Source organism: Mercurialis annua, linkage group LG4 (genome assembly GCF_937616625.2).
Source record: "Mercurialis annua linkage group LG4, ddMerAnnu1.2, whole genome shotgun sequence".
In the NCBI taxonomy this organism is placed as follows: Eukaryota; Viridiplantae; Streptophyta; class Magnoliopsida; order Malpighiales; family Euphorbiaceae; genus Mercurialis; species Mercurialis annua.
The window spans coordinates 2,063,123-2,076,195 of NC_065573.1; the positions used below are offsets into that span (position 1 = coordinate 2,063,123).

General features: G+C 42.0%; 1 protein-coding gene across 1 annotated transcript; it reads left to right on the top strand.

The window, feature by feature from the left end:
* Positions 1 to 9,642: 9,642 nt before the first annotated feature.
* On the top strand, positions 9,643 to 10,485 carry LOC126677243 (uncharacterized). The gene has a single exon (XM_050371776.1). The coding sequence runs from the start codon at positions 9,643 to 9,645 to the stop codon at positions 10,483 to 10,485; it is 843 nt and encodes a 280-aa protein (XP_050227733.1).
* The last annotated feature ends 2,588 nt before the right edge of the window (positions 10,486 to 13,073 follow it).

Below are 13,073 nucleotides of genomic sequence, written 5' to 3' on the forward strand. Positions count from 1 at the left end.
AAATGGTTTTCTTTCTAGAGAGAAGTTAGAACGTTTTCTCAAAATGATAATTAATACTATGGTTTTAAAAGAAAATGGACCATAAGTGTTACGTGTTTATATGATTATATGTTTGACCTAGATATGGGTTTATGGACCTAGAAATTTTATAGGAAACATATATTGATGTGTTTTATCCTGTTTGCTTTGTGTGTTTAGTCCGACCAGCTAGCCAGAAGTCTGACCTCAACCACATGATTAAGTTCCAGACCTAGCGGTGTTTGTGAGTTCATTTGTTTACTTTTGAATATTAGTATTCAATTGTTTTTAAATCCATAAATCGCACTAAGTATGAAACTTAGCCAAGGAAGATCCACTGAAACGAGTTATCTATTGGGCAACAATAGGACTGTGTGATCACCGGTGGTAATGAACTAGATGAGAGGTAAATATTATAAGCATACATACTGAGATTAGGTTTTAAGCCAGATGCTTGTAAAGCGGCTTAAACCTACTGGGTAGTCCTGAGGTGGCAGTGATTTAAATTCCTGCCCAGCAACCCTATACAGAGTCAAGATGGCTGTGATACATATGTATACAGCTCATCCTGTATTAAACAAGAGTTGTGCATATGCATTTTATGTGATAGCATTCTAACGTAACAGGACTAGGGTTTCATTTGGATCGAGGACTGGTAACATTTTTATATACCAATATTTTGTCTATACGCGATTTTGGTATTTAACTGTAAACCTATCTACTGAGTCAGAAATATTTATATTTATGACCCCGTTGTTGTTTATCATTTTTAGATACCTAGTTACCGGGTCTGGTCGAGCTTCCACCCTATTCCATCAGGGAAGCTTATCTTGTTGTCATGTAAATAACACTTTAAACTCTTAGATGCTGCAATAGTATATATATATATAGGTGTGCTATTCCTATAGCCACGTCAGGGTTCCTCTGTCTATATACTCTGATAGGAACCTGACTTTGTCTAACTCTACTAAGTGGCTACTTAATAGGCATATGGTGTTTTATGGTGTCCCCAACGGGTGGGCCAAGCTTCGTGTCTTTTGGTCTGCAAAGACGCTATGTATAGTTTAGCTGGCCTTACGTTTGTGTGCCTGCTGTGCATGTTTTAAATATGTTTGATATAACGCTTTGAAAGAAAAAGTGTTCGATATATTTTATTAAACATATTGTTCGGATGCGTGGTTTGAGATAGGGCTGCCTGTGAGGCATGGCACGTGAGCTAAGTCCCTGTACCACTGCACCAGTTTTCAGAAATGCGTGTGGGCCAGAATAACTAGGGTTATTCAACCAGCATTTCTGAAAACGTGATTTCGCTATATGAATATTTTCAGAATGTGTTTTCCACGATAAATGGAAAAATGTTTTATCGGTGTTTTCTGAAAACGGGTCGTACTCGAGGTACGATCTAGATTTATAATTGCAAAAAATTTATAAAGGTTTTAGGCTTGCTACGGGTTTCGAAACAACCATTCCCATTCCCTAGCGCCGATCTCGGCTCAAGTTTCGAGGGGAAAATCAGGTCGTGACAAAGTTGGTATTAGAGCAATGTTTTAGGACTTGAATGTCTGAAGTATTGTTACTGATATATGCTAAGTAGAGGTATTAGAAGTCATAAGAATTCCTAGTAGACTATTGCAGCAACATAGGATTCAAGTCATGTCTTGATCAATTGTCAGTTATTGAATACATTCAGCTATGGATAGCAACTATACATGTGTGTAGTATGTATTGATGCTTTGATCAAGAACACATGAGTTGTTCTTGTGTTCGAGACACGTTACAACTGATGGAGCATGTGAGATGTTTCTAAGTTGGAAACACGTTACAATCATGCAGCGGATTGGTCAGAACAGATGACCAGTATTCGAGGAGAATGGTTCTGTTTGAACACAGGACAAAGCGGAGATTTCCTCTAAATTTTTGTTCGAGAAAATAGTTAGATTTTCTCTTAATTGTGTTTGATTGTTATGTGTTTTGCTTATATGGGTTTAATAGTTTATACCTGTTATATGAAAATGTCATTTTTCTATAACTATTACATACGGTACTTATGCTGAAATTTCATGTGTTTCAGTATGTCTGGGCCAAGTAGAGCTCATACGCATGTGGGATCTGATCCACATAATGTACTAGGTTTGCCTATTATACCTAATACATCTGATCCCATAGAGGCTGTTGACTCAACATCAGCATGTCACATGGACATATGGGAGGATACTATTGGAGTGGAGGAATTAGAGCGAATTTTGAATGAAGATATAAAAAGTACTAGAAATAGCCATAGTAATGTGTCTGAATCGACTGCTACATCGGTTTACTGGGATTTAAGGTAAAAGAGTTATTACCTGACGTGGACCATCTAAGGAGGGTTCAACAGCAAATAAGACACTCGCCGAGTCAGTCGTGGGAATACGTGAGCGAGTAGGAAATGCAGGAAAACCAAAGTCTAGATAGGCTGAGGGATTATATGGACAAGTATACTAGGGAAGATTTGAATGTGGAGGCATACACTATCGAGTTTATGCGTTTATGTGAAGAAGTACCTGAGTTAGTTCGTGATGGTGAGGAAGTGGCAAGTAGGTATGTCAAAGGTTTGGAGCCTGAGTTCGAGGAACTCACACCGTTAAAGTCTCATTTTGTGGCATATCTGGCTGGACGTGCAAAATAGATAGAGAATAAGTTGAGGAGGAACGACATACCCCTCCAGCCGTACTATTACACCAAACCTGAAGAACCTACTGCTACATTTTCTAGGATAGGAAATTCTGGACCCGCGAGGCATTACAACCCCTATTTTGTTCCGCGAGGGGGAAAGGATAAGGGAAAACTGAAATTCTGCGGAGGGCGAGGTAAGGGCCCGATAATTCGTGAGGCGTTTCCGTCTCAGAGATCATCGTCAGGTAATGTTTAGTTATGTCTTTAATGTTTAAGTTAGTCTGTTTATATGTTTTCAATATTCTCATTAGAATTGGAAAACATAAATTACAAATATAAATTATATCCTTAAACCAAAAGAAAAACACATACAAGTAAACATTAAAAGATGAATGATAAATGAGAATTGATAAGTTAGGGATGTTAGTAACGTGCATCCTTAAAATAGAAATCAATAACTATTGATAATCAACCAAATAACGTAACGAAATAATAATCCTAATGTGAGGATAAAGTATTAGGATTAAGAAACTTGAAATGTTACGGAGAAGTAGTTTGAAAGAAGCTTACAGAGTGAGTATTGCAGTTTTGTTTTAAACGAATGTATTATTATGCTCAGATGCATCATGAATGCACATTGCAACGATCATTGTAGAAAAGGTAATACTTGAATTCCATATACTTATACAAAAAATGACTTTGTTAGGACATGCATCATGTATATTAGTATATCAAAGAGAAAGTCGATTGTATAGCAACTCTTTGGGGATGAGAGATGTCATCACCCTAAGCCACAATTGTACAAAAGTTATGAAATGTGAATTGTTAGATTTACAGTTTTGAAGAGATGAATTTAAAGAAAATCCAGCTGGTACACACATATAGTTAAATATGTGGGTGAATATGTGCGTATATGCACATATGTTTTAAACGATTGGTTTGAGAAACCATTTGTTTATAAAACAAAATTATTGTGAAATAAATTGTTGAGAAACAATTTGTTTACAAAACAAATTGTATTTGTTTTAAAATGTAAGCGTACTTGAACAAAAACTCTGTAATAAAGTCAAGGTAGAATAAAAGATAATGGAGATAAGATGTTATTTTTATTGTTCATAACAAACAATAAAGATCCGGATTCTAATGTTTCATTCCGAAACATCTGAAATTAATAACGATTGGGAAAGTAGGAAGTGAGAATTTACATTCTTAATCTGAGATAGACTGTGATATAAGTCTAATGATGGACTTTTATGATAAATAAAAGTTCGAGAGTAGATAATAGAAGATAATTGCGATTAAGATAAGAGAGAGTAGGATCTAATTAAACAGAACTCGGTTAGTTTGACTTCAAGTAACTGTCGGTGAACAAAGTCATACGTGTGTGTTTAATTAAAATGGATCTGAGATTGGTCTTACAGACAGAGTAGATATCAGTAATGGACGTATCTCTTGAATCCAAACGAGTGGTTAGATAAACCGAAACTCATAGTGATTTGAAGGTAGTGGACTCTTTCATTGATGATGCTAAAAATTGTATGTATATAATTGTTGTGACCTAGTAGATAAGTACCTTCTTCGGGCGTTTACTCACCTTGAGTTGCCCCTTCGTGCTGTGACTGAGGGACCTCTAGAGAGTGAGGGTACTCTGTCTCAGTCTTTCCATACTTCTCCTACTCCGTCTTATGTAGATCTAACTGCTTCTCAGGGTATGCTTTTGTATTGATTTATTTCCTTTTATTTAACGCATATTGCCTCCTTTATTTGTGTATATTTGATGAGTGCAGATATGGGTGACAATTACCTTGAGTCGCTGAAACTATCCTTTGATGAAGATGCTCCCGTGGTTATTGGTATTGTTCCTGCATCAACTTCTCTCCCTCCCAAGCATGTGGTTAAGTTGGAGAATCATTGGAGGGTGTTCCTGTTGCTTCCTCTGGAAAGAAAACTCGTGATGTTCGTGACAAGGCAAAATAAGGGTCTGCTAAGCTTCTGAAGACCAAGTTAAATGCTTGTCCCAATCCTCAGGAGTGGTTGGAACAAAATGTGGACAACGTGACTGTGTAATCTCCTGACATTGCGTCTTTGTTTTCTCAATTCATTCAATTTCCTCGGGATATGGAATCGTGGGGGGGCTCTGGACGGTGATATCTGCGACAGAGGTGACTCATCTTTGCTACAGGTTGGGCTGTATTTTTTATTTTCGTGACTTTGGTTCCTGGATTTTAACTCTGTTTTTGTTTTTGTTGTTGCAGCTTCTGCAAGGGAATACTTTGATCCGTCGTCAAAGGGATGAGATGACTTTGGTGAGCCAGAAGTATGAGAAGGAGATGGCTGCTCTCCGGGCCTCTCCGACTGCAGACAGGTCAAGTTGTCGAAGTTGAACCAGAAGGCTGCGGACCGTCTTAAGATTATGGAGAAAAAGGTTTCTGACCGCAAAAACGCCCTTATGGAGCTGAGGTCGTCTTATGACAAGTTGTGTCAAGAGCAGAAGAGTAGAAAACAAAATGCTAATGTGTATGTAAGTGGGTGTTTGACTGATTTTTGCTTTACCGTTATCAAGATTGTGCGCTCAGACTACCTAGAGTATGATATAAGCAAGTTCTTTTCCACTGACCTTCGTGCATTGGGTCAGCGCATTGCGGCTAAGGTTGCTGCGAAGAAGGCGGGGTTGACTATTTCACCTATCTACCTTCAGATGTCGTCAATGATGGGGTCACTAATGTGATAGAATCCGAAGAAATTGCTAAGGATGTTGATGATAAGGAGCGAACGCCTACCTCTGAACTGCTAACTGTGCATGAGACAGTCCTTCCTTCTACTGGACCTATCTCTGGGACTGAGGCTAGTGTGACGGACAAGGAGCTGGGTGACGTTGACCTAGTTGATAATTCACTTCCCGAAGGAGATGCGTTTGGTCCAAAGGAGGGAGCGACCCTTCTAGAGGAAAAAGTATAGGCCGTGTGTTTGGCCGTTTGCTAGCTTTTCTTTTGTTGCTACGTGTTAGGTAGCATTTTGTATGTACTTTGGGAGTCTTTTATGGTAGACTCCCTTCTTTTGTGCAATTGAACAATTTTCTTTTTGTATGTTCAAGTATTTGGCGACTTTCTTTATTTTGTCAGTAGTTGGGTCTTCTGACTGCGTCATATGTTCACGTCATACTACAGAGTCTTGATTAAGTTTTCAACTATGTCATGTGTCTCTGTCATACGTTAGCGAATATCTTCTGTGTGTGATGATTGCAATTTGTATAAGTGCTAGAAATAAATAAATGAAGAAAAAAGCGGTAACTTTATTCATTAATGGTGGTTACATCTTTTACTGAAGATATCTCTTCAAATTTTCAACATTCCATGTCCTAGGCAATGGAGTCCCGTCTAGGTAAGTTATTCTGTATTCTCCCTTCTCCACTAATGCTGCTACTCGGTATGGCCCGTCCCATTCCGACCCCAGCGGCTCCTTTACTGATTTCTGATTTCATTAGGACTAAATCTCATTCTTCAAAATTTCTCTCCTTGACCCGGGCATTGTAATATTTAGTCATCTGTCTGCAATAGGCCTCAGCTCGGATTGCTACTTGGTGCCTTCTTTCTTCGAGGAGGTCAAGACATGGCCTCAGGGATTCCTCGTTGTGGTCTTCGTCTACGACTTGGACCCACAAAGTTTGCATACGTGAGATGAAATGGTGTTTCCCCTGTTGCTTTTCTGGGGGTGGTTCGATAGGCCCAAATCACGTGATAGAGCTCATCCATCCATCTTCCTTTTAAGTCTCCTAGCCTTTTTTTATTCTAGAGAGGATGGTGCGATTTGTGACTTCTGTAAGTCCATTGGTTTGCGGGTGTGCGACAGAAGAGAATTTCAGGATGATTCCCATTTCGGTGCAAAAATCCCTGAAGCTGGCAAAGTCAAATTGCTTCTCGTTGTCTGTGACTAAGGCATGTGGAGCGCCAAATCTGTTTCATGTTAATATGTCCCTTATGTCGTTTATTTGTCAAATTAACATTAAAAACAAAAAATACCTGCTCATGACTTCATTAGATAACAATTCAGGATTTTCCGGCTTGTTATGGTGCTCATTGGTATTACTTCTATCCATTTGGTGAAGTGATCTACTGCGATTACTATGAACTTTATCTGCCCTCTGGCTGGGACAAAGGGTCCCAATATGTCTACTCCCCATATCATGAAAGGCCAAGGACTTTCAATGGTTGATTGGTGGGCTGCTGGGGTTCTGATGAGTTACCCAAACCTCTGACACTTGTCGCACTTCTTAACCATTTTCTCTGCGTCCTTCTTCATGGTTGGCCAATAGAATCCTTGCAGCATCGACTTCCTATATAAAGTGACTGCGCCTTCATGAGCTCCATATTCTCCTTCGTAAATATCTTTAAGGACGTAGCTTCCTTCTTCTAGTGATATGCACTTGGACAATGGGTGTGTGACTGAAGTTCGGTACAGTACTCCCTCTATCAAAGAGTATACTGAGGAGATTCGAACCAGTTTAGCAGCCTCTGTCCACCCCTCAGGTAGCACTCCATCTGCCGGGTACACTACTCTGGGCTGCATCCATGGATCAAGTACTGCGGCTGGTAACATCTGCTTCTCCTCAACCGTTGGTATCGCCTTGTCTTCTTTCATCTGGAGTGACGTGAACAACTGGCTTTTTAGTGCGGCAACCTTGGCTATTGCGTCTGCTATGGTATTCTCTTCCCTGGAGATGGGGACTATCTCCTATTGCCCCTCATTCTTTTCTATACTCCTGAGTTTTTCTTTTGCTTTCGTCATGTATCTTGCCATGTTTGTGTCTTTTGTTTGGAATTGTCCCTGAACCTGGCTAGTGAACAACTGAGAGTCGCTGTGGATTCTCAACTTTTTGCTCATACTTTCGTTGCTATTTCAAGTCCTGTTAAGAGACACGTGAAGTAATTAACTCTTATTAAAAGAGAAAATAAAAATAAAAATTGAAGTAAGGCCATGAAAGAGCTACTCCTATTACAAGGATTATGAACACTACGAGTCAATAATGTGTATATGGTATTAAGTTATTGATGGATAAAGGAGCAGAATAACACACGAGAATCACAATGATGGCTCTGGTCATAGACCCAGAGACCAATCTGACCAAGTCCCTACCCCAGTGCGTAGCTGTAACCATAGATATATCAAGATAGAGCCGAGAGCCCAGGAAATCAGGGATAAACGCAAATCTCAACAAAGAGATAACTGAAATTAAACAAGGAACAATCACATTACAACTCAAAGACTACGATGTATATATAGAATGGCCTAAGTCAGGTATAACTCTCATATTCACTTCTTATTATTATTCTCACCGAGACCCATCAGAGACTGACTTAGGCATCGGAGGGTGTGCAAGCCACACCGGCTCGAATCCTTCTAACTTGGTGATCTTGACAGGTGGGAGCTCAGCGACAACAGTGACAAGGACGATCATCAAAACCATCATTTGACGCCGTCTGTGGGAACGATATTCGTTTCTAATATAAATTGTTAATCTTGGTTTTGAAGACGGAATGTGTGAAAGAGAAGAACCGACGACGCCGGGAGTGGTCGTGACAACGGCAAGCCTACCCGCAAACTGCGGTCCGATCCTCCCACCCCTGGCACCCGACAGAGGGAACAAAATAATCGTTCCGGCCTCCAATGGAACCGCACAAGCAACCACTGGAGCCGCATACGACATTACATAACCGCCTATGCTGAGAAACACTTATGGAACACACCCGCCAAGAAGCAAAATCTCGCCGTGGGGATATTATACTCTGCAGTACCAGGCGCCTATGACCTATCAGCTAGCAGGAGGATGGTATCTAGGTTACTACCCGTGGAGTCAGCCTAATCAGCCAGCGTATCCGCGTCCCGTGCAGCCCATTCATTTTCCCTCCCTAGATACGGAAGGAACAGTGACGTCTACGACGCATATACCTCCATATGTGCCCCAGGGAGTGCCTATGCCACCTCTGTATCATGAAGCGGTAATAAAGAGCATCAATGATTTCCAGGATCACCTGGTAGGATTAGCCAGAAACCAGGAAAAGTATGCAGAAAAACAGAACGAGGGAGTTGACGCAGAGACCAGATGTAGGCGAAACCCCCCAGTCACGAGAGAGAAAAGCGGAGAAGACAAACCCTTAGAAGAGGACAGTCTGAGCCGGTACCTCAGAGAAAAATGGCGCTCTAAATAAAGGAACAGAGACTGCCCCGTTCCATGGGAATAAAACAATCCCAGAAAAGGTCGCAGACGCAACAGCGCGGAATAGTGGCCGAATCCATGTGATTGACGACGATAAATCCAAAGGAACGAAGATATCTGGAAAGCACAGTAAGGACGCCGAAAGCCATTCATCCAACAGGAGGAAGGGAGCAGAAGAAAGGAACAATATCAACGAAAAGATCAAAAACGCCATGAAGAAGTACTAGAGAGAAGACAAAGGAGCAGAGGACGAGCGGGAGGGCGAAGATTCCCCACTCATCTCAGAGATACAGTCGATAAGATTTCCTTCAAGGTTTAAATTACCAACCTTAGAGCCTTTTGATGGAACATGAGATCCGAAGAGCCACATCTCGAAGTTCAAAACGATCATGATGCTACAGGATGTGACAGACCCCATGCCCTGCCAAGTGTTCCCTGCGATACTCAAGGGATCAGCACAAAAATGGTACTCATGTCTCAAAGCTGGGTCGATAAGTTCCTTCTTTGACTTAGCATCATCATTCAAACCAACGTTCAGGACTAATATCCCCATGCAAAAGAGCTCCAGCGACTTAAGGAAGTTAAAGAAAGGAGACCAGGAGACCCTCAAGAATTTCATCAAAAGATTCAATAAAGAAGCGGTACAGATTGAAAACTTGAATCACGACACAGCCATTGAAGCAATGAAAATGGGAACAAAGTTTGAATAACTCCGGGACAGGATCCTGATGAAAAAACCAACCACTTTCCAAGACTTAATGCTGATCGCTCATAAATATGTGGAACTGGACGAAGCTCGAAGGACTCTGACAAAGCAACATGAGCACACCAAACAAGATAACTCCAGGTACCGAGGAAAAAAGGAAGAAGATAGGCCGAGGACTCAGCAATATGGTGCAGGTCACAGACCTTATGATTTCACTCCATTAAATAAAGCACCAGTCTACATACTCAGATGGATGAAGCAGAATAGAGTGATGTTCAACACACCCCGGAAGATGGACCCCGACATCCAGAGCGATAAAAGCAAATACTGTCGTTTCCATGAAGGCTATGGCCATGACACGGATAGATGCTGGGACCTGAAGAGAGAGATAGAGCAGCTGATCCAGTCCGGACTTCAGAAGAAGTTTGTCAACGATAGACCAGGAGAGAAAAGGAAGAGGGAGTCAATAGAAAAAGAAGAGCAAAATAAGAAACAAAAAGAAGTCGCAGGCGTAGTACACGTGATAGAAGGAGGGGAGCCCTACAACAACACTCAGAAAAAGAAAAGGAATAGAAGTGGATCAGCCACTGTGTTCGCAATCGAAAGAGAAATAATTCCGGAGGTGTCATTCAGACCAGACGACGGACAACACGTAAAGGGACCGCACAATGACGCGCTAGTGATAGAGGCCGTGATCAGAAATCACCTTGTAAAACGAATACTGGTAGATGAAAGGCAGTTCCGTGAACTTATTAACCTTGGAAGCGTTCAAAGAAATGAAAGGCTCAGCAACGGACCTGCGGAAGTCCTCAGTCCCACTTGTGGAACTCGGAGGAACACCAATACGACCAGAGGGGACTGTAAGCTTATGCTTAGAGTTGGGAGACAAAAATGAAGGGCCAGTTAAGAAGATGCATGCTCAGTTTAACGTAGTAGACCTTCCCCTAGCATAAAACAGCATACGAGGCATACCATTCTTGTACCAGTCTGGAGCAGTGAGTAGTATCAGACTGCTGACCCTGAAGATGCCAACATCAGAAGGAGTAGTAGTTGTCAGAGGAAACCAGGAAATGGCTAAAGAATGTTTCATGGTAACGACAAAAGAAGATGAAAGCTTGACCATTGAGGCATTCCCAGGAAAGATAGTGGAGGAGGAAGAGTCGCAGGGAGCAGAACCAGTAGGAGTTATGAAGGAACTTCGTCTGACCGAAACTAAGACAGTCAAGGTTGGCACGGACATACCAGAAGAGGTAGTTCAGGAGATAACAGAGATACTGAAGATGAACGTAGAGTCTTTTACCACAGAACCAACAGAAATCGTGGGGATTGATCCCAAAGTAGCGTCACACAAGCTGAATGTAATTCCAGGGAGCACACCCAAAGTCTAGAAGAAGAGGAGATTCACTGAAGAGAGGCAGAAGATAATTGTAGATGAGGTAAATGTATTGGAAGCAGCGAGCTTCATCCGTGAAGTTTTTTTATCCAGAATGGGTGGCAAATGTGGTCCTAGTAAAAAAAGCAAACGGGAAGTACAGGATGTGTGTTGACTTCATGGATTTGAATAAGGCCTGCCCAAAGGATAGCTACCCGCTCCCCAACATAGACCAGTTAGTAGACTCAACAGCCTGCTACCTCCTATACAGCTTTATAGACACAGCGCAAGGGTATCATCAAATACCAATGGAGGGAAAAGACAAAGAGAAGACTTCATTCGTCACAGATCGAGGCAAATATTGTTACAAAGTCATGCCATTCGAACTAAAGAATACAGGAGCTACCTATCAACGCCTAGTTAACTTCATGTTCCAAGACCAGTTGGGGAGGAACGTAGAGGCTTATGTGGACGACATAATTGTGAAAAGTTTAACAGCGGAGGAGCACGCACGAGACTTAGAAGAAACTTTCAACGTTTTGAATAAATTCGGAATGAAGCTCAACCCAGCGAAATGCGCTTTTGGAGAAAAGGCAGGAAAATTTCTAGGCTATCTGATTAGCCAGCGAGGAATAGAAGCAAACCCGGAAAAGATTCAAGCAGTGATAGACATGAAGGCTCCTCAGAGTGTGAGGGACGTGCAGAAATTGAATGGTAGAGTCACGGCACTAGGACGCTTCATTTCGTCCTCAGCCAAAAAATGCCTACCTTTTTTCAAGCAACTCAGGAACATGAAGAAATTCAAATGGGACGAAGATTGTCAAAACGCATTTGAGGAACTGAAGTCATTCTTGACTAATCCGCCCCTACTGAGTAGACCTATAGCCGGAGAGACATTATACCTGTACTTATCGATAGGGAGAGAGACTATCGCCTCAGTACTTGTACGAGAAGAAGAGGATGAGCAAAGGCCAATCTATTACATAACAAAGACGCTGAAGGGGGCGGAGCTTAACTACCCAACCATCGACAAACTCGCACTCGCTGTAGTAGTAACCACCAAAAAGCTCAAGCCGTATTTCCAAGGACACATAGTCATAGTACGCATGAATCAGCCCTTGAAGAAAGCGCTCCACCGACCAGAAACCTCAGGACGGTTGGTTAGCTAGTCGGTGCAGTTGGGAGAACACGATATTAGATACGAACCAAGGATCACCTTGAAGGCCCAAGCACTCGCCGACTTCGTGGCGGAGATGACGGAGAATCCATGCGACTTTATCACCGAAGAGTTGACATGAAACATGTTCGTAGACAGAGCCTCCAGTGAGCAAGGGGCAGGAGCAGGCATAGTCCTATTAGGACCCAACAAAATCACCATAGAATATGCAGTGCACCTGAGTTTCAAGGCTACCAACAATGTAGCAGGTACGAACACGTTTTGGTTCATTTTTCAAACAAATATCACTATTGTGTCCTAACAATGTAGCAGAATATGAGGCCCTCTTAACAGGACTCGAGATAGCAACAGAAGTGAAAGCGGAGAAGTTGAAAATTCACAGCGATTCCCAACTGGTTACTAGTCAAGTTCTGGGACAATTCCAGACAAAAGACAAGAACATGGAGAAATACATGGCGAAAGCAAAGGAGCAGCTCAAAAAGATTGAAAAAAATGGAGGACAATGGGAGATAATACCCATTCCCAGGGAAGAGAACACTAGAGCAGACGCAATAGCTAAGGCCGCCGCACTGAAAAGCCAGCTATATGCGTCGCTCCAGATGAAGGAAGACCGAACGACACCAAGGGTGGAAGATAAGCTGATGTTACCTGTCGCAGTACTTGATCCATGGATGCAGCCCATAATAGCATACTTGGCAGACGGAGTTTTACCTGAGGGACGCACCGAGGCTTCTAAGTTGGTTCGAGTTTTGTCACGACCCAATCTCAGGGCCGAGACCGGCGCTAGGGAATGGGAGTGGTTGCTCCGAAACCCGTAGCAAGCCTAAAAACGTAAAAATAATTTTTCGCGAAACATAAACGTTATGCATGACATAAATAAACACGTGTCATGCAGAAGCACACATGCCAGGCACACATATCCTCTGGCAGTCAC